At 38.5% G+C, this 22,059-nt stretch overlaps 1 protein-coding gene across 5 annotated transcripts in view; it reads left to right on the top strand.

The window, feature by feature from the left end:
* ZFAT (zinc finger and AT-hook domain containing) overlaps positions 1-22,059 on the top strand; it is a 79,612-nt gene that overhangs the window by 588 nt on the left and 56,965 nt on the right. For 4 of the 5 annotated variants that reach the window (XM_032133918.1, XM_032133938.1, XM_032133943.1 and 1 more), the window contains exons 2-3: positions 9,424-9,594; positions 15,249-15,509. In XM_032133918.1, coding sequence (XP_031989809.1) covers positions 9,424-9,594; positions 15,249-15,509 — 432 coding nt within the window. Of the gene's footprint in view, positions 1-6,329; positions 6,352-9,423; positions 9,595-15,248; positions 15,510-22,059 lie in introns of those variants that run through there. The other variant, XM_032133929.1, reaches the window with a different exon arrangement.

Below are 22,059 nucleotides of genomic sequence, written 5' to 3'. Positions count from 1 at the left end.
CTGTAGTGACAGGACAGGGAATAATGGGTACAAACTGAAAGAGGGGAAATTTAGGCTGGATGTTAGGAAGAAATCCTTTACTGTGAGAGTGGTGAGACTCTGGAACAGGTTGACCAGGAAGGTTGTGGATGCCCCAGCCCTGGCAGTGTTCAAAGGCCAGGTTGCCTTGAGCAGCCTGGTCTGGTGGGAGGTGTCCCTGGCCATGGCAGGGGGGTTGCGACTGGATGGTCTTTGAGGTCCGTTCGAATGCCTTTCCATTCTGTGATTCCATGGTTCTGTGCTCACCTCGGTTTGAAACGCTCGTGAGCTCCTCTGGCAGCCGCTGTAAATAGTGTAAACAGCTCAAGGTCCCCAGAGTTTATCTGCAGAAGGCAAATGTTTAAGACGTGTTAAAGATGTTTCCAGTGCAGTGTCATCTCATGCCTTTATGTGCCTTGTAGTGGCCTGGCTTTCATTCCAGCAGTGAAAACGGTGTCACAGAGGTAACAGCCTTAGGAGTGCTGTGTATGTGCTTTCTGCATTTCACAATCCCTATGTGCTGTTGCAGTACAAGTTCGTGAAGTGATGTCGCAATAATTGAATGCCTGTTAATTACCCTGTATATTCAAATTTGGCTTCTGGTTGTCATTCCCCGAGCTGACTTCTTAACTTTTGGAGTCCTGTGTTATTTCTACCTGTCCTACAAAGTATTGATGGATAGTTTACAACTCAAAGCACCACTAAGGGGCAACAGACGTATTCTAAAACTCAGAAATTTCAACTACAACATGTAGAAGAACCTCTTTATGTTGAGGACGACAGTGGAACAGGCTGCCCAGGGAGGTCATGGAGTCTCCTTTTCTGGAGATATTCAGTACCCACCTGGGTGCATTCCTGTGTCACCTGCTCTAGGTGATCCAGCTTTGGCAGGAGGGTTGGACTAGATGGTCTCCAGAGGTCCCTTCCAACCCCATCTATTCTGTGTTTCTGTGAAACAGTATTGTATGCCAATGAGAATTGCACTATCAGGAGAATAACTGAGTAGCAGAATAGCCAACAGGTGCTGTGTTACTTAAGGACTATTGTAAAAGCATTCCAGGACTGCTTTATATTCTGGGATCCAGCTTTCAGTGAGAAATAATTCTCTTATTACTAGTGCTACTAATAAATTCGTATTTATTCAAGCATATTTGTCTTAATAAAAAGTGTTCTGAGTGTGGTTGAATGCATAATTGTCCTGAGTGTTCAGTATTTTTGATATTGCTGCTGAGGCGTATCTGACCTCAGATGCATTTCCATTATCGGTGCTTTCAAAAATCAGGTTCAGAGTGTTTCCTGAAGTACGTCCTGAAGTCGATGGCTGATCACGTAGTTTGTGCTTATTCTTTGAGGGGTTCTGAGTGGTTTTGGTGTCTGATAGTGCATCTTACACATTTTGATGTCGTGTATTAGTGTATTTCAGTGGAACCTTCAGTAGTGTTGTGTTTAGCCACATGAGGGAGATCTTAGAACACGAAAATAAAAATGTCTTGCTATCAACATATTTACTCTGGCTCTTTTTTTTTCCCCTTAATGATGGAAAAGCTGTCTTGTTTATATGTTTGATAAAGCGATTATTCTAAACTGAAAATAATTTAATTTCCTAGTTATTTGAATATCCTATTAAATCCATGTTATATCCAAGTCCTGAATTTTATATATTTTAGCCAACATAAATGTGTAGAGACAGTTGTCTTCTTTTAGAGAACTTTATTTAACTTTTTTCCAGGAGCATTTGTAAAGATGGGGTGTGTAAAACAGAAAAATACATGTGCTTTTATTTACCATCATCAGTTAAACTCCTAGTTTCAAATGCAAGTTTCTTTTCAAAAATAGTTTCAGACTGGTTAAATACAATGTGTTTGGTTTAGATGAGAATGTGAGAGGTCTGGGTGAGCCTTGTGGAGCTCAGCAAGGCCAAGTGCAAGATCCTACACCTGGCTTGGGGCAGTCCCAAGCACAAACATAGACTGGGGAGGGAATGGATTGAGAGTAGCCCTGAGGAGAAGGACTGGGGTGTTGGTGGGTGAGAAGCTAGACATCACCCAGCAGTGTGCTCTGGCAGCCTAGAAACCAAATGTGTCCTGGGCTGCATCCAAAGCAGCTTGAGGGAGGGGATTCTGCCCCTCTGCTCTGCTCTCGTGAGACCCCACCTGCAGTGCTGTGTCCACCTCTGGGACCTCAAACATAGAAAGGATCCTGTTTGAATGCTGGAATAACTGAGCTACGTTAAGGTTTATGTTAGGCAGTGTTCTTGTTGTGATGTACAAAATACAGTGTCAGAAAGTATTGAATGATTTGGATCTTAATTTTGTTTCACTCCTGACATTCCATGTGCCTAACAGCCACTCAAGGATGCATGTTTAAATAGAAAAGTGTAAGAGCAGGGCATGCACACAGTGATACTTGTCCAGAATATGGTCTTAGACCTTCTTATGGGCTTTGCTGAGCCCTGACCATTCTCTTTCAACTTGATGCTTCCTGGTCAACTTCTAAGAATTGTGGACACCAAGTGGATGTGTACCTGCCTTAGAGTTGCAGTAGCAGGGAGAGATCAGCTACAAGACAGGTAGTAGTTTCAGAGGGATCATGTCCTTCATGACACATGGTTTTGTAGTTCCTCATTTTACACTTTGCCTTTTCTCTAGTCCTCGATTCCATCCTTCTCGGGCAAAAAAAAATCTAATTTATTTAACTGCTTACTATGCTGTGTTGTTGATCTTCGTTATTTCTGCACTTTTTAAGGATGATGATTATGATTATTCTGGTAGAGGAGCAATAGCCAAAGATGTAAGCCCAGTATGGATTTTTTTTTTTTTTTAATAGGTCTTCGTATTATAGGACCATCTGTTTTCTAGGTCTGCCTGTTTTAACTGTAAGGTTTTGTTTCTGAGGAGTACAGTTCCTAGCCTTGTTTTGAGGCTGTCTTTAAAGTGTTTGCTGTAATTGAGAGATCTTTCACAGAAAACCTCTCCAAGCCATTATAAAATGACAGCAGATTGAAACACTTGGTTTGCTACGGGGTCACTTTCTTTGAAGAGTCTTTTTCCTATACAGATTACTTTTCATTGCACAGGCTCTTGGGCAGGCCTGTTACTATTGAGATGTTTTTAAAATGTTGCTCCATTCTGCTTTTTCTTTTTTAAGTTGATAGAATTGCCCTTGATGACCTGCCTCACTGTGTTTTTACATTAAATTTGACACAATTTAAATCTTCCTTTGCTTTCCTCATTTTACAAAACTTCTGTAAAGATGATTTCTTCTACTGAAAGTTCATTTCACTGCTATTTAGCTGTGCTAGATTTTTCCTTCCTGTTTCTAAAACCTTCTTTGATGATTAGCATCAAATCTGATGCTTTTAAATAGCCTTCATGCTGATTTCAAGGATTTAACTTGTCTTGGAACTTTTTTAGTCCTTTTTGTGGTTTGTTCTGTTAAAGATGCTTTTTTTTCTTTATATAGTTCGCATTGTTGAAGTGAAATGCAAACCTTTGGCTCTTTATCACTCTTTTAAGAGGGCTTTTGAGTAGTATTTTATTCATGGTTACAGAGTAACTCTCAAATAATATCACTTTGAAAAGGGTCCTGTGTTTTACTTCTGATAAAGTCAAGAACTGTTTCTCCTCTTGTAGTTTCTCTGACTGCGTGCTGGGTTAAACAGTCACTAATGGCATTTAAACGTTTAACCTTGGCATCCTGTCCTGACCTGACGTTTAACCACTCTGCATAAGGCTAATTAAAACCTACAATATGTTTTTTCTGTCTTTGTAACCTCTTCTATCCCCTCCAGTGTGCCACAGTCACTTGTACCCCTGTGGTCAGATTGTTGCTCATGTGTAGTCCTTACACTGTGCTTTTCTGTACACTGTATTTAAATTCCTCAGTAGTTGTTACTTGTTAAAATAGCCTGTTAATCAGATTTGACCCTAAGCTGCTTCTAACAGGCCTTATTTCCTTAAAATAATACATCCTACTTTGTCCTCGATATTTTGGTAGTGGTAGTGACCCACTGGCATTACAACGTTTATCAGAAGCTTATTTGAATGCATGAATGTCAGTAATCCTTGTCTACAACCAGGCATTCCAACTTTGCCACTTTATTAGGCTTCTTGCATTATTGTAGTAGTATGTAGGTTTATTTTTTTTTTAAAAGCAACTACAAAAACAAACCTAAGAAGTTGTTTTGTTCTTTCCTGCAAAAATTTTACTGATTTCTGTATCATCCTTCATTTGAAAGTAGTCTCTGATTTTTGCTGCTGCAAGGTGAATCTCCTTCATCTTTGTGGTCTTTTGCACTTGTCACCTACCCTTCAGTCTTGATTTAAAACCACTTTCATACTCCCTTGAAGTTTTGCTTGGGTAAAGCCTGATGCTCCTCTGTTTTTATTTCTCAAATTGTAATTTTCTCTTAGATATATACAGAGCTGCTAACTTAGTTCTGCTCACAACAGCACCATCATGAATTCATATCCCAGGCACCTTAACTAGTGCACTTTTCTTTCTTTCTTTCAGTGCTAGTGTATTTGTATTGTATAGATCATAGAATCACAGAATGGTTTGTGTTGGGAGGGACCTTAAAGATCACCCAATTCCACCCACCTGCCATGGGCAGAGACACCTTCCACTAGATCAGATTGCTCAGGGCCCCATCCAATCTGGCTTTGAACACTTCCAGGGATGGGGCGTCCACAGGTTCTCTGGACAGCCTGTGCTAGTGCCTCACCACCCTCACAGGAAAGGTAGGGATTTTAAAATACATTATTTCTTAATCATGAACGTTCACAAACTTCAGTGTAATTTAGTCTTGTATGCAATGTTTGAGAGCCTCTACAGATGTAGTTTGAGTAAACTTCACTTATGGCCTGGCTAGGAAAAATGGTGAATGTATATGACTGGGTTTTCCATAAAACCATATTAAGTGGTGTTGATTTTACCATTATCTTTTCATTTTTGCAGGAATGCATCCTGTACCAACATTGCTGTAGCATTCTTCCTTTCTGTTAAAATAAATGTTGTGGCACTTAACTAAAGATAATTAAATTGTGCTGAGTTTTGTTAGCAACTAAGAGTGAGAACAGTCATGGTCAGGGGCTCCTTTTCTTTGATTGAATGCTTTCTGCGCTGCTGCTTTTGTCTCAGCAGTCATTTTGTGCTGGTGAATTAGAAAACTGTTGCTTACTGTTTAGAATTGCCCAAATTCAGATGAAGGAAGCCCTAAAATAGCTTTTGATTCTCCACCTGCCACTTCTGATATGGTTAGCAAATAGTTTGTTTTATAGACTTCATATACTTATTTTTTTTTTAACACTTACCAAGGATAATGCTTTTGATTCAAGAGATGTCCTGTAATACTGGATATTAATTTCTTGATGAATCAAAATAGAGAAAATAGCCAGAAACCAGTATTGGTTTTTTAAATCTTTTTTAATGAAGAGAAATAAAATTAGTTTATACCAGCATCTTTACTAAAATAATGATTATAATGTTATGAGGTCCGTAAAAAGTAGATTTTAAGTAAAACAACAGCAACAAAAAAAAAATCCTACAAAAAACTGCAAAACCAACAAACAAGTGTTCTGGAGGTGAAACATCAGAGATGCATTGTAATATGTTTGGGAAAATTTTGGATGTTTGAAATGTCTTTGAAGATGAAAAGCCGCTACCATGCTCAGAGGAGTAAGATCCTCTGTAAAATATTTTTTAAGTATTTGATAGTAGTACAGGATATCATAATTCCTTCTACTGTGTTTTCCCATTCTTTTATGTTCAGTTCAAACTGTTTTATTACTAAGAAATAGTATTGCTTGTCTTAAACAAGTTATTGGCGTTTTGCATGCTGCTTTCATATTAACTGCTACCTCATATTTCAATGCTTCTACCTAAATAGAAAAAGTCTTGTTTATTGTTCTTAGACACTTCAATATCTTACATGCTCAACATTTGTGTGTGAAAAGTTCTTTCACAAAACAAACAATTTGATTGGAATAGTTGTGCCCACTTTTTATTGTATTTGGTATCTGTACGGAAACAGCAGAAAGAGGAAAAAAAAAAGCCCAAGACCAAGTCCTAGTCTGATGAATAAGATTTTTAATTGCAGAAAGTTCCTGTTAAGAATTTGATGGTGGTGAGGCAACAAAGTTTGTCTCAGCTCTGCAATAAGTTTAGAAGGAAAGAAATAATTAGAATTTCATTGCTGTCTATTTTATAAAGGTTGACCACATGTGTAGTTATCCTATCAACTTTTTCCACAGGCCAACAAATATCCAGTGACTTTTTAATTTTGTATTTAATTGTGGAGTTCTAGTTCCTTTTAACAGCTGCAGAACTTCAAAGGTACTTACAGAAGTTGTTAACTGTTGTCTGCTTTGAAAGGAGGGGAGAAAAGTTTTGGATCTATTAGAATGATTTAGGGCATATAAATACAGATTTGTGTCCTTGCTCTGTGTGTCTTGTAAAAGTAGTTATGAAAAATAAAACAATACCCAACACTGAGCCTTCCTTTTATGCAAAATGAAAGTTTTTGGTTAGTTAAAATTGACTCTGGACTAGGTTTTGTCATACAGTGTTTAAAAGTATACATGACAATAATATATTCCTTGATTCACTTACGTACTGTTAATTTCAGTGATCTTTCCAAGATAAGTGTTTCTTTCTTCCCGCTTCCCTCTTCCCCACTCCAGCTTCAAAGCAGAACAGGACAGATACTGGTTTATGCTTAGTGAAGGGCGTTGGGAATCAGGGAATCTGCTTCCTAGTCTGCAGCTTGTTCTTTGTTTTTAGTAATCCATTTGTTAAACTTCCTTTGCTGTAGATATACTTAGTGTGAAGAAAAAAAGCCCTACTAATTAAGCAATATGCTGAGGGTTTTGGAAGAATTAAAAAAAAGGCTTTGCTTACGTTGTGGCTTTATTTTCTACATAGTCAATTAAGAAGAAAATTATTGGTATTATTTATTTCAATATATATTTAGCACAGTTTATAGGGGCAAACTGAAGATAATGAATTACCACAAAGCATGTTTAGTGAACAGAATGTCCCAGATTGGTTTTGGCTGAATTTCCTGATGTTTGTGTACCTGCATACTTGATTACTGTTCCTTTCTTTCTCCACATATTTAATTGCTGCCTAATTAATTGCTCTGTTGATTTCCTACATAATTAGTTATTCACTAATTAGTCATTGATTCCATGCATAGTTAATTAACTTACTCCTTATTTGATTTTTACACTTAATTGACTATAATTCATTGCTTTATTGCTACACTGCCTAATTAGCAGCTGGGTAATCAATTATTGTTTGCTTACTCCATACTTGTTTAGTCTGGTGATCAGCAAAGTTTTTTCTCTGCTCTCTGACCTCCTTTTCAAGTCATTCTTCCTAAAATAATTCCTTTACTCTGTTTGGTTTCCATCTCACCTCTGAGTAAAGCTCATGCATCTTCTGTGTGTTCTCCTGGTGCTTCCTGCACCTTCACTGACACTCATTGTCCTCTGCCTGCTGGGCTGTCCATTTCTGGGTTTTGTCCAGCTTTACTTCTGTTTGGTGATGTTGGTAATCAAACACTTTAAACATCCACAGAAGCTTCTGGGGATTCTTCTTGCTCTTCTGCCCCTCCTCAAGTCCTCGCTGGGAGGAGTGAGAGATAAAGTGGTGTGTGAGTACCCATTGCAGCTGTTGAAGGAGGAGACAGGAGACAAAACACTGAGCCCGAACTTCTAGGGAAAACAGCCAGCAGGGCAGGAAGCAGGAACAGTGACAAAGAAAACCTCAAAACAGAAATGTCAGCTAAATCATGGAATTTCAGTTAATTAAACATTTAGATAAATGTTCATAGGTTTTATGGTGCATTTACATTTAAAGAGAGCAGCTGTCATCCACTGGGTCAATAACAGGCTTCATTCCCTTAAAAAAAAAAAAAAAATTAATGCTAACTAGAGCAGAACTAGTTCAAAGGAACATTTCAACATACTGCAATCAAAACAGAAATATCTGTGTGCTCAAGACAGCAGAATGCCTGAGAAGGAGCCCAGCCGAGCTCCTAAGAACACGTTGATTGTACCGTACACTTACGTAGCTGCTCGTGTGTAATACTGAGGAAGTTTCAAACAACAGGAGCAGTACTGGAGTTGTTTTTTCAGAGATCTTTTGAAAGAGATGAAGGTATAATCTGCCTTTAGTTTTGAGCTGTGCTTCTGTTATATTTCAACACCTCTGCTGTTCTTAACTTTCAGGACACCTTAAAGAAGGATATTTTTGAGTGGGGTGAACTGTGTAATTAGTGTGTCATGAAGGAAATGGAATAATGTTGAGTAAGGTAGTGCTTAGGATTATTTTGAAAATAGGTCCCAAAATATAGCTTCCCTGTTCCCTTATTCCCAGATTCATCCCAAAGTTCACAAACTATCACTTTATTTCTGTACTTATCCAGTGATCTGTGGTTTGACTTGTACCTCAAAAGTGCTGCTTGTTCCAGTTTGATTTCAGGCGGGCGTATGTCCCTAATTTTTTAGGGAGGTGGAGGGAGAGTAGTAATTGGAACTGGTCTCTGGGCCAGAACTTTTTACATGAAGCTGGAGAACAAGTGTGCTGTTAAAATTGGTTCTTGGTTGTTCTTAGGTTTCATTGGATCCTGAAGGGTGTAGGGACTCTTGAAAAATCAAACCATTAAGCCAAAAGACTGAAGTGTTAGAAAACAAAGTTTTCTGAATTTCTCTGGCCAAAATTTTTGAGCTTTTTTATCTGGGATTATATTAATCCTTCTTTATTGTTATTTACTTTAGTGAGGCTTTGCTTTCACATCATGCTTCAAGTACCTGTGAATTAAAAAAAACCCATGAAGTTTTGCCTAAAAAGTTGTGCCAAATTTCTGTTTAAAGCATTGACCACGGGGAGTTTTAGTGATGTTCTTCATTTGCTGCTGCTTTGAAGGTTTTTCGCTTTGTTTTGGTTTTTTTTATGTTTGTTTTTCTTAAATCAACAGGAACTTTTAATTGAACTTGATGAGGATGTCCTGTCTTACATACAATTTTACCATGTGTTTGAAAATATATAAAATTATAATGATGTTTGAGGCTGGAAGGGGAGAAAGGTCTTAATCTTTTCTGCTTCCTTTTCTGTCATGTTAGAACATTTCTAAGATTTGAGCCAGAAGAAAGTTTTTGTCCTGTGGGGATCTATCTAGGAGTTTACCCATTTCTTAAATTAATTTATTTTGGGATGTATTATGAATGTGTTCATTTAGTGATATAACATTTGTCATTTCACCTCATTGCTGTCTGTTAAATGTATTAAGTAAATTATAGTTATTATGTTGACTGAATCAAATTCCCAGTAACTCATGGTAATATAAATAACTTACATTTGAAAATATTATATTAACTTCTTGTTTCTAAACTTGTTTTTCAGGGATCAATTCCATCTTCATGTGTAAGCTTTGTAACTTATTTTCACCAAATAAGTCCGAACTTTTGTCTCATGTCTCCGAGAAACACACAGAAGAAGGGACCAGTGTGGATGACATCATTATTCCTCTCCAACCTCTAACAGTACCCACAAACACAAGCAAAGATGGAGAAGGTACATTCATAAATTGAGAGGAATGTAATTTTCAGTGTTATGTATTTCTTTAATAAAACCTGTGGTGATGACTCTGCACTGTGCATAGAATGGTTTACATAGTTTGTTTTTATAATAATCACTGTACACTGCTACCCTGAATTTCATTCAGCACAGAATAGATCATGTGACAGATATGGATAAACTGAATGTGTCTTACGGAACAGTGGCATTGGCTCATTAATTTTCAGTGTCAAGTATAGCAAAGTTTGCTTCCTACAGCTTTAATTTGAGTTCTATAGTAGTAGTGGGAAGATTGTCTAACAGCAGTGGAAAGCAATCAGGACACCATGGGTGAGAGTGTGTCTTGAGGCTTAGATGTCCTTTTTGAGTTGTCTAACCTGTTTGTTGTGATTCAGGTAATGTTAATAGTTCTATTCCAAAAAGGTAGTGGCACGATTTGTAATTTATAACTGTGTTTTTGTTATTGACGCTCGTAAATAAAGCAATCAGAGGTTGAATTAGTTACACATAAAAATTCCACTCTGCAGTGAAGGAAGTAACATTCATTCCATTCCATTTTTAACTGGTTATAATTGCAGTCCTTTGGAATATTAGCAATGGGTTCAAAATAATTCAGACTTTTTATCTTCTTTTATGCCCTTACTGAGTAATGGATTTATATTGTTGGCAAACCTATTATTTAACACAAATACTAGGATTTTTCAATCATTATGACTTCTGGATTTTAAAAACTTATGTGCTTATGGATCAAACCTACTCTAATATCATATCTTAAAGAATTTTTTGGTGTTAACGTATGCATGTAATGTTTCTTCACTTATTTACCAGAGTAATTCAGTAGTTATACTAACTTCATCAATGTAAGAAGATATTTCTAATAATGGTCGTACAGTATTTCACTAGAGCTGCTGTCTCCTAAGGTGGCTGGTGAGGAAAAATCACACCGGATTATTATTTTACACAATGCCCAAAATTACCAGTGTATCAGAAGATGATGAATAAATATCAAATCAGGTTTCAAAATGCCATTCTAATTTTATTTTAATTGCACAGAATTAATTCCTCAGGCATGCAAGATGCATTTTCCTTTCTCAAATCTTTCTTTCTTGTTATCCCTTCACTACGTATGTTTCTGAGCACAGTGAGACTTGTACTGTGTAACATATTCTTATTTGTTTTAGTAAAAAGGCTCTTCTGTAAACTTCTCTTTGCATTTTTGTCAGGAGTGTCTTCACTTTCTGTATTGTATGTGTTCAGCATGCATTATACATTTATGAGGATAGTTTGTAATTACCATTATGATCTGAAACAACAGAAATTAGACATAAATAGCTTTTAAGAAAATAACTCTGCAAATCTTATGTAAAACATGACATTCTTATGTTAAATTATATATTCATAATTTATCTTTCTCATTATTCTTGGTGAATAATTTTATTCATCTGATGTGTTCATATGGTGCCACCTTTATCAGGTTATGTAGCTCAACCCTTTGCCATCTGCTGTCAGTAAGAATGTCAAGGTAAATTACTTTTGCATAGTTTTCAAGTCATAATCTAGTCATACTTTAGCAATTCTCCTTTCCCATCAGACAGATTGATTGGAGAAGAGGGTTCTGAAGTCCCATTCAATTATTTTCTGTGTTCTATTTAAAAAAAAAAATGGGGCATTCTACAGATGAACATAGGATTTGGAAAGAGTTCTTCTTTCAAAGCATCAATTTTACCCTCCTGCTATGGCATCTGCAGCAGATGAAATTTAGAAAGTTTATAGTATACAATTATCTGTCAGTGAACCAGTCTTTGTTAGTAATTCAGTATTGTCACTGAAAGGAGAAGTAATTGGTGAATGACAGTCTGAGAAATTACAACTTTTAGTACTTAGTGACTAATAGATGAACATATTTTTGTCCTTTGAAAGTGTGATTTCTCTTCCAAGTATTGGTAAATGCTGTAGCTGCCCCAGAGTTGGGATAGAGGAGTGAATGCTGACTTGCTAATGGAGCTCTTTATTCTGCCTGACTAATAAATTAACGATTTTATAAGTACTGGGGACAAGTAAAGTGCTAGGCATGTAATACATGTATATTACTCTAATGTTGCTTTATTTACAGTGCTTTCTGCTGAATTTTGTTTAGCCACGCCACTTTCCCATCGTTAAGCCATGACCTATTTAGAGTTGATTTGTCCTAGACATTTTGGCACAATGATGTTAACATTTTTTTATTAAGTGGGACCAAGGATGCCAGGGAGATGTTGCTGTTGGACATACATGCACAGGTCACATTTTCTCCAGCAATGGAGTGTGACATCATTGTTTGGGAAATGGCAGGTATTTACCTGGTAACTGTCATCATTCATACTCCTGTGCAGCCTAGGGCTTCCTTTCATGAGTGTTCACAATGATCTCCATTTCCTTCAAAGTGCAAAAACTCAGCTTTCTTTTGCTTCTGCTTAGTCAGATTGGTGAGGATTTGAGGGGCAGCATCAATGGGCCTGTGTTCATCTATTCATACTGTTACTCCCCGATGGATTCTTGTTTGTTTTAGGCTGTATCTGGATTATGTGATACATGGCTCTGTTGGTTCTGAAACCTTGAAGAATGTCTGAGTATCCAAGGAGTTTTAGTTTATTCAGGTCACTTAAAACCATGGCCTGTGCATCAGCCTCATCCTTGCCTGAACACAGGATGCAGCCAGAGCCTGCATTCACACCTGAGGGGTAGGAGGTGTTGCAGGTGCTGTGATACAAACACAGAACAGTAACAAAATACATCTGGGGATGAGATTTATTTGCATGCATTTGTGTGACACCTTATGCAGAAGATTCTGAATATGGCCATGTGCTGTTGTAACTGATGAAATATAAGCTTTTAATACTGGCATTTGGGGAAAGATTCATGTTGCATAATGCCTCAACCTGTTAAAATTTGGTCAGGATGTTTAAGTGAACACTGCAGAAGTGTTTTGTGACTGCTGACAAACTTTTTATATTAAATTGATTGAATTGGAGAAACTTATGTGAACAATTCTTGTGAAGCAACAGTATCAAAATAGACATATAGTTTATTCATTACTCTCTGTTTGAAGTATCTTTTTTTATGTCTTGGAGTACATAATTATACAGCATAGCACAGAATGTCTTTTCTGGATATTGCCATTGCTCATCCAGTAGCAGTCAGCATAAAGATTGGTTTCAGTCAGTCTGTAATGAGTGCAAAATCCCCAGAAACAACTAAGTTGTTCTTGAGGGAACAGAATCTTAATTAAAAGTCTTCTTAATGACCAATTCAAAACTTCTATTTATGACTAAGCATCCTTGAAATAAGTGATAGGGTGGGGTTTTTTTTATTTTTTATTTAATATACTACTTTATTTTTAACAGTTAAACAGATTCTTTTTTCTAACAAGCAATGTTTGATTAACTTGGTTATGTACTGGCAGATGAATGACAATGTTCTACTATTAAATTACTGTGTGTTGTTGATCTTAGGTGGTGCTTTGAGCTGGAATTAGTATAATGCAGTGTGGAGAGCTCACTGGGGGCAAGCTGGGTAGAGAGACAGCTGGAATTTATGGTTATGTGCCTCATTAAAAATTTAATTCTGTTAACTCAAAGTGGCTTGAGATAAGTTCTGTCCTGGGAAAAGGAAACCAAGAAATGACTGTCATAAGCCTCAGGACTTCTGGTGATGTGTCAGTTGCCCACATGGGCCCTCCTGTTCTTGTGTTTGTTGCTGCCTGCGTCTTGCCACCAAACCTTTTAAAATGTTTGAGAACTGCTTTAAATTCTCCTGCTGGTGGACACATTTACAAACATTTCTAAAATTTGCATGTTTTTTGTGTATTTGCCGCACCATTAGCAGTCACAGTGATAAGAACTGCATTTTTGTAAGCCACAGCAGAGGTTCTATCACCAGCCATCTAAAGGAGCAGTTTTCCTATTTCCACTTGCATGCAAGACTTTGTTTCAATTTCTGTCTTAATGTGAAAATGCTATTCTGTTTTTCATTAAGCTTGCATTAAACAGTCAGGAAGAAGCATCTCTTTGACCTTATTTTTCTTCATTTCCATTTATTGGGCAATCTGATGATTGCTTTGTAAAGGAATGAAAAGAATATAATATGCAGAGAATATGGTGGTTGCATTCACTCTTCCAACCCTTGGATTTAATTATTTTGTAGTAGTCTGACCAGCATCCACATCTGTATTCCTCAGGTTTGACACTTTAGCAAACTGTGACCTTTTGATGGCTTGATGTAAAGATAATTCTTGTTGGGTTTATTTTAATTGTGTGTTAGTTTCTTCAGCTGAAGGCACCAAATACTGGTTGCTGTGATGGATGGATATCAAAGTAACATGAATGGTAGCAAAGAGAAGTTTTGAGAGCACTGAAACCACCCCTTTATTTTTGGCTGATGACTGACTACTTTTGCTAGAGTAGCAAAGAAGTTCAGGATGCTGGTGGAGGGTTGCAAAAAGTTATGGGAAACAGTTGTTTTTCTTCATAGTAAGGTTTTTGTCAGTTTTATTACATTTATTTAAGCAGGTATTCACTATCTTCTATAAGAAGACAGAATGCTTTCTTTTTCATTTGATTGTAATTACATGATTAACTCAAAGCTGTGGTCTCCGAATGTGGGTTGTGTTTGCCTGGTATATTTAAGGGAAGTGCTGAATAGGTTATGAATAACATGATGCTACCTTCTTCTGTTCTCCTTAATCATCTTCCTTTAAGATTCCTTAAGTAATTTATTTTTCCATATGCTCTAAATAACCAATTCAGTAAGGTTTTTGGGCACCTGTGCTTGAAAAATTTTTGTGGTTTAGAATTTTTTTTTATATTCTCTCTTTTTGTGGTTTTTTCAGACTTCTACATTGTCAATCTCAATTTATCAGTATCTGTGATCCTACAGCAGTGATGAGAGAAGTCTTAAGCAGAAAATACAGTTTATGTTGTCGGGCATTTTTGTGCCCTGCATCTCATGGATTTCATCAATATTTCCTCTACAGAAATACGGAAATGTAAAATTATATTGTACCTATTAGGAGTTGTGGATGACTTCTGATTTAATTAAGGAAACATTTTTTTGGATGACTTCTGCAATTTATTTGTTACCAACAATCTTTATGCCAGCTTTTTTCTAGAAAGTACTGACAATCAAGAACCACAGAAAATATTAAGGAGTAATTGTTCACTATATTAAAAGGACAATGAGCTTTTGGTTCTAAAATATAAGTTGCTTTTCTCAAATTACATCTCAATACTTGGATAATTTCTTTGAAAATTATTTAAATTAAAAAGCTTTTTGTAGACTGTTGAAACACAGTAGAGCAATTTTGTAGAATACGTGTGCTGATAGAGTTATACAGTAGCCTAGAAGAGTGCTTGCAGTGTAATTTATGTAAAATTGTGGCACTTGGACATCTGCTGATCTCAATGACACAAATGTTATTGCTTTGCAGCCACCAGAAATGCCAGCAAATACCACTGCTTGAAATAAGTTTGTGTGATGCTAACCTTTTTTAAGCTTTTGTGATAACGCCTCTTAAACCTCATTTAAGGCACCTATTTTTCAAATATCGGGAATATTAGCTCATTAGCTGTGGAATTTAAGTATAGTTTAAAGTAAACTTTAATTTTCTTTTCTAGAGCTTCTCGTAGCGAAGAGGAAAAGGGGCAGACCAAAAGGGTCCACTAAGAAGTTTTGTGTGGATGAAGACATGGCAGAAAATAACCCCGTTCCAAGCAAAGAAACTCCAGCTGGGACAGAAGAGGGCCCAGAACTGCCTGAAGTCTCAGCAGGCAGCCTGGAATGCAGGAAATGCAATCGGAAGTTCTCCAACACGCGTCAGCTGACTAAACACATCTGCATTATTGTCCTAAATGAAGGAGAAGAAGAAGGAGATGGAGGTAAGAAAACATGCAGCAAAAATATTTGAAGCAGGTTGTGGAACAGTGTGTTCCCACCGTGAGACCTGCCTCGGAATCCCCAGTGCTGGTTTTAAATGGAGTGGAGTTGTCTGTTTCTTGTAGCACAAAAAGCATGTTGAAGCAAAACTGAACTTAGACAAGGTATTTAGCCTTCTTTCAAAGTGGTCAAAATGTTTATTACATTAATGATTGTCTTAAAACTCCCTGAAACGCTTGTTTTGCATTAGCAACTGTTCTGTTTGTCATAAAGGGGATTGCAGATTTTCCGTGAGAAGTGGTATAGGCCATGCAGGTGAGTATCACACAATGGTGAGGATGGATGGTCCTGTACAGGTGCTTCTATCCTGTGGCTTGGGAAACCTGACTTCTGTTCTCTTCTTTTGATAGATTTAGAGTCTGCTTTTCTGGATGGCTTCTTTTCCTGTATAAAAAATAATGTCAAACTCCCCTCTTCTTTTTAACAAAGCTTCATGTGAATGATTGGCATATGAGATTTCAGTGTTTAAATTTAGCTTTAGGATTGATTTGGATATATTCAACCTCCCAAATTTTTAGTACAGAACAGAGCAGGATGGAGTTATTTTCAGTTGTAAGGAACCTGCAACAGCCATCTCATCCAACTGCCTGACCAATTCAGGGCTGACCAACAGTTAAAGCTGTTGCTAAGGGCATTGTCCAAATGGATTCTTAAACACTCACAGGCCTGAGGCATCGAACCCAAATCTGTTTAAAAAGACAACGGTGAATATTCATTCAGAATAGAGTAGTGGAAGGGACATACAGTAATCATCTTGTCTACCTATCTATTTAACATTTCTCTGTGGTGAATGTCACATAACATACAGAGCAATGACTTAGTCCATATTATCTTAGCTTTATGTGAGTTTTGTGTTGATGGTAAAATTCAGGTTTTGCTTTTGCTACAGTCACTCAGTATGATATTGTGGATTCTGCTTGTAGACAAAATTTGCCGTTGATTTTTTTTCCCAGTTTTTTGTTACCCTTTTATGTCCAGTCTGTCATTATTATACAAATTAGTATGACTGTTTTACTTTCACTAGTATGAAGAGTTTAACTTCTGTGGCAAAGCTTAATGAAAATAAGCTTAGAATATAATGACAGAGCAGAGAAACTCTTGCTTTGATAAAGTACCTGCTTATATTTTACTGTCATCAGTGGTACAACTTTTCAACTGCACATAATGACAGTTACTCTAGCTGTCTTACCTCTGACATTCCAAGTGTCCGTGCCCTTTGCTGTTTGTATGTGCTAGGTCCAGTGTCAACATTTGCATTATTTTAGCAATGTTACCTTTTCTAATGTCCTCTTAAAATAAACTCTCAGGTCAAAGTATAAACTCAGATTACCTGTTCTTGACCTGTTAGCTCATTAGAGCTCCTAAATCTTACCTTTGTTTGTTTCTCTGCAAAACACCCTGGCAAATTTTCCAAACTAAACTGCTCATCCTTTTCCTTCTTCGTAAAGAAAATAGCCTCAGCTTTGGGCAGATGAAACATTTTTTGTTTATTCTCTGGTAAAAGCAAAACAATCAAGCAAAGTCAATCATAAGAAACAAATAACAAGGGGTTCCAGTTTTTGGAAGCTTTCTATCTTGACTGCAAACTGTGAAGGTATTGGGGGCTGGTTTTGTCCTGAAGAAATACATCTGGGAAACTCAGTCTTCAGCTGTCTACTGGTTACTGTCCCATCACAGGAAAACTTTTCACTTCTGGCTTTAACATATGAACTGCTTTGAGACAACTTTTCAGTTTCTAAATATGTAGATGAAAGTAGCATGTGCATTATTATTGTCCTCTAAGAAAGTGTGAATACAGTCAGTAGCTCAAAACTGTGAGGAATGATCAAGAACAGTTCTCTGTCATGTTCTGTGTTGTGTTCTCTGTCTAGGGGTCTCTGTAATACTCCCTGTAACCTTTTGCATAATCACAGTATCACTAAGTTTGGAAAAGACATCCAAGATCATTGAGTCCAACTGTTAACTCAGCACTGCCATGGTCACCACTAAAGCATGTCCCCCAAGTGTCACATCCACAGACCTTGTGAACCCTTCCAGGGATGCTGAGTCCACCACTTCCCTTGCACAGCCTGTTCTGATGGCTGACCACCTTTTCAATGAAGAAATGTTTCCTAATATCCGATCTAAACCTCCCCTGGCACAACTTGCAGCCATGTCCTCTCATACTGTCACTTTTTACTTGGGAGAAGAGGCTGACCCCCACGTGGTTACAGCCTCCTTTCAGGGAGTTGTAGAGAGTGATAAGGTCCTCCCTGAGCCTCCTTTTCTCCAGGCTGAACACCCCCAGCTCCCTCAGCTGCTCCTCATCAGACTTGTGCTCCAGCCCCTTCCCCAGCTCTGTTGTCCTTCTCTGGACACATTCCATCACCTTAATGTCTTTCTTGTAGTGAAGGGCCCAAAACTGAGCAGAGGATTTGGGGTACAGCCTTGCCAGTGCCCAGCACAGGGGGATAATCCCTGCCCTAGTCCTGCTGACCGCATTAATTTGATACAAGCCATGTGCCACTGGCCTTCTTGCCCACCTTGGCACATGCTGGCTTCATGTTCAGCTGTTATTGACCCACACCCCCAGATCCTTCTCTGCCAGGCAGTTTTCCAGGCTCTGTCCCCAGCCTGGAGCACTGCATGGAACAGTTGTGACCCAAGGGCAGGACCTGGCACTTTGCCTTATTGAGCCTCACACAGTCCATTGATCCAGCCTGTCTGGATCCCTCTGCAGGGCCTTCCTGGTTCATGCCATGGCATGAGGGGCTTTTTTTCTGTTCTGCTCTTTTCTTAATGTTTCCTTTAGATTATAGTTGATTTTTCTGACTCCTGCTTACTATTAAACTTACGTTTTCAGGGAAGTATTTAGAAATACAGGCAGATCTTTTTTGTACTCTAAGAGTCAATTTAGAACCCATAATTTTATCAGCAATTATTTTTTCTTGAATCCTCTGTTGCCAATTTTCTTAGAGCTGGATGGAAGATTTTATTGAAGGTCTTTGAATCTTCTGGAAATATAATATCTACTTCATTTCAGACACAGTTCAAAATAGATGGCTAAAATTTACAAGGAGCTTTGGCTATAGGATCTTCTCACTTAGTCTTTGACATTTCACCTAGTACATGCAGGCTGGGTTTTTTTTTTCCTTTTATCCATGTCTTTTCCAACTTGAAATTACTTTTGTCTGTTTTTCTAATGCTTCTGAGATGTTTCTGTAGTTTGGTGGTTTGGGTGGTTTTTTTTTTTTACCACTTTCTCATGTTTTTAATTTCTTGTAAAGCTTAGCACTCTGGAGCTCTGGGTAATAATCAGATGTTTTCACTTTGCACTGTGTCTGGCTGTAATGGAGTTAACTTTCTTAATCGCAGCTCGTATGATGGCAGCGGTTTGTATTTTTGACCAAAATAATGTTTTGGCTATTGCTAAAATATGCTAAGCGTGCAAATATTGAAAAGATATTGTAGCGGGTTGAGTTCGAAACCGGGCAGAAACACTAATTAAATGTAGTGGTTTTGATTCAAAATATCCATTATTTACTTATTTTTCTTCTGTGAGATAAGAATTAGGAGAAAAGCAAAGCAGGCACAAACCTTAAACAGTTGCAGTACAATGAAAGAGCTTTATTACTAACAGAATTAAAAGTAAAGAGAAAACAACGAAACAAAATTAAAGTAAATTCCCCCCCCCCCCCCCCTTTCCAGCACTTCTCTCCTTTTATCCAGCTCACACAAGGGATAACAAAACATGGGATGTTAGTCAGTGTTGCAGTTCTTGAAAAGTCTTTCTCTTATGCTTAAGGAAGAAAAGGTTTTCCTTCAGTTGCACGTGGTTCCCAAACTGCCACCAACAGCACACCCGCCCGGAAACAAACAGTCTGCTGTGTGTAGAACATCTCTCTCATGAAGAATTTCACAGTTCTTTCATACTACAGAACATGGGCCATCACATGGGGTTATTCATCTTTTTAAGGATAAGTTATTTTGGCCTGCACACAGAGGCTTTTCTTCGCCACAAGTCTCTAACAGCCTCTCACTACTTCTATATAGCCTGGCATAGGCATTCTTCACAATCTTCACAGGCACACGAGGATACTCCATCCCCCCATGTTCTTTCATTGGATTAAAGAGACAAACAGTTTGTGGTATTACGGTTTCTTACCACGGCATGCAAGAAGGTTTCTTTTAAGCTGCGCGCCAGAATCGCGGCACCGCCCTCTTCTCTCCCGTCGCCATTTCCAGCTCCGTCCCACGGGACTCACTTCTCTTTCTCTGACTCCGAAGCCGCCATGTTGAAGGGTGTTCTTGTTCGGGCTTGACGGTGGGGAAAGCCTCGCTCCCTCTGTGCTGCTGGCTGCACGGTGTCCTCTTCAGTTCAGCACGAAGTGTGCTGGCTGCAGACAGGAGGCTCTGCCGGCTCCCGCTGGCTCCGCCGGCTCCGCATGGAGAGGAGAGGGACCCGCCTGTCCCCAGAAGCCGCGCTGGATGGGTTTAGCTGTGAGCAGTCCATGGCTGGTTTTAGCTGCTTGCGGCTCTGGGACAGTCCCCCCCAGCGACCCAGGGTCCGTGCCGTGGTGCTGAGAAAGGGGGAAAGGGGCAGTGGCCCCGGCCCGGCCCAGCGGGGCCGGGAGGCTCGGAGCCCCCCCACCTTCCAGCAGGCGAGCTCCGACCAAAAGGGGAAGTCCCGCCTTTCTGTGTGGTTTAAATATGTAAATTGTGAGAAGCGTAATTGGTCTTAAAGACTGTCCATCAACTCAGGGTCAACCCAACACAGATATTTATATATATATATATATATATATATATATAGTTATTCCATGTGATATTCTTTATAGAGAAAAACATAATAAAGTTTTGAGCTGGAGCTCAAATATTCATAGAGGTTTCCAAGTAATGAAATGTTTTGCTGTCTTTTATATGTTGACAAGAAAAGTGTTGAAATCCCTAACATAATGGATGTTTAAATAAATCACTAGAAAACTCTATTGAAACTGCATATATGTTGGTCAGAGGAATAACTGCTAGATGCAATCAGCCTCTGCAGTTCTTAGCTTCTGTAATTAATGACCTGCATTGATCTCTGAGATCACTGACTCATTGATAGTTCTACTCTTTCCAGAGTCACCAGGCCTTACTGGTTACTGACATCCTCTATGCATCTAATTTGATCCTTTGATGCATCATGATTGCCTTCGCCTTGTGGGCCCATTCACTAAAACAGCAAAAATAAGTGACTTTTTTTTTCAAATCTGGCAGGTTGACCCTTCCTGAACTCCAAGGTGCCTGGAAAGCAGCTCCTCAGATGGACTGGAAAGAGAAAATATAACAAAAAGCATGAGGGGAGAGATCACTCACCAGTTACCATCACAGGCAAAACAGACACAACCTGGAGAAATTAGTTTATTACCAATCAAATCAGAGCAGGATAATGAGGAATAAACCCAAATCTGCATCAGAGAAGCCAAACTGTAGCCCCCCTGCCACCAAAACCTGGCCACACAAAGCAAATACAGTTTGGGATTAAAAAAATGTCCATTGTACTTCCAATTTCCCCATGTACATGCTTAGTAAATATATTTTTTCATAGAGGGCTTGTTTGCCTAAGCAAATTTCTGTTTTGTAAGCTAAACTGTGTATACACCTATTTTTGTTCTTTTTGGTTAAACCAAGTTAAAAGTTCTGGCTAATGATTTGGATCTGGCTGGCAAAATACAAGAGAGGTCATTTAATGGCTGGGGAATGGCATTTGGGTGGAAGGCAGATTACCATCCCTTGTCTGGAGTGAACCATTCAATCCTACTGAAGTGGGAGCCTGCATAATTCTTAAAGATGTCACTTTTGGCCTTCTTTTAAAATAGTTTTGCCATCAGCTGGATTCTAATTTAAATTAATTCTTCCTGCAAGTAGGATTTCAGTCTCTGCAGGAGAAACAATTGCCTGTGTTAATTTTATATGGCCAGTTCACTTTCTTTTTTCCAAGCTGCTCTCCTCCTGCTATGAAATACCACTTTTTAGAGGTTAAAAAATAGTACTTTGAATGAAGAGTAGTTTAAAAACATGCCAGTTCAGGTGGCGTAGCTATGCCTGCGAAATGTCGTACATCCAATTACAAATGTTGAGAGCAGTCCCTTCAGTCAGTGACTCCAACAGAATCATGGGACAGATGAATGATCTACCTCAGTGGGACTCTGGAAGAACTGATAAATTCAGAGCTGGCAGCAGCTTTGCTGATCAACAGACGTGAGCATTTCTTAATTGTGTTAGAAGGCACAGCTCAGCGTTGTGTTTCTTGCACAGACAAACCGGCATTGGAAGCGCCTGACACTGGGGAGGGGAGATCACTTTGTCTCTTGGATCCAGGTGCCAGCTGACAAAGTGCTGAGCTGAGGGAGGTGCAGAGTGAGACAGTTTGTCCAAACAAACCTGTTCAGGAGCAAGCCAAGGTCTTTCCTGCCTGGAGAAACTCAGCTTAGCTATTCAAGTGGCATATACTCCATTTTCTCATAAATA

The sequence above is a fragment of the Corvus moneduloides genome, chromosome 1 (genome assembly GCF_009650955.1).
Source record: "Corvus moneduloides isolate bCorMon1 chromosome 1, bCorMon1.pri, whole genome shotgun sequence".
NCBI lineage: Eukaryota > Metazoa > Chordata > Aves > Passeriformes > Corvidae > Corvus > Corvus moneduloides.
This window is presented reverse-complemented; position numbering and strand designations above follow the sequence as displayed.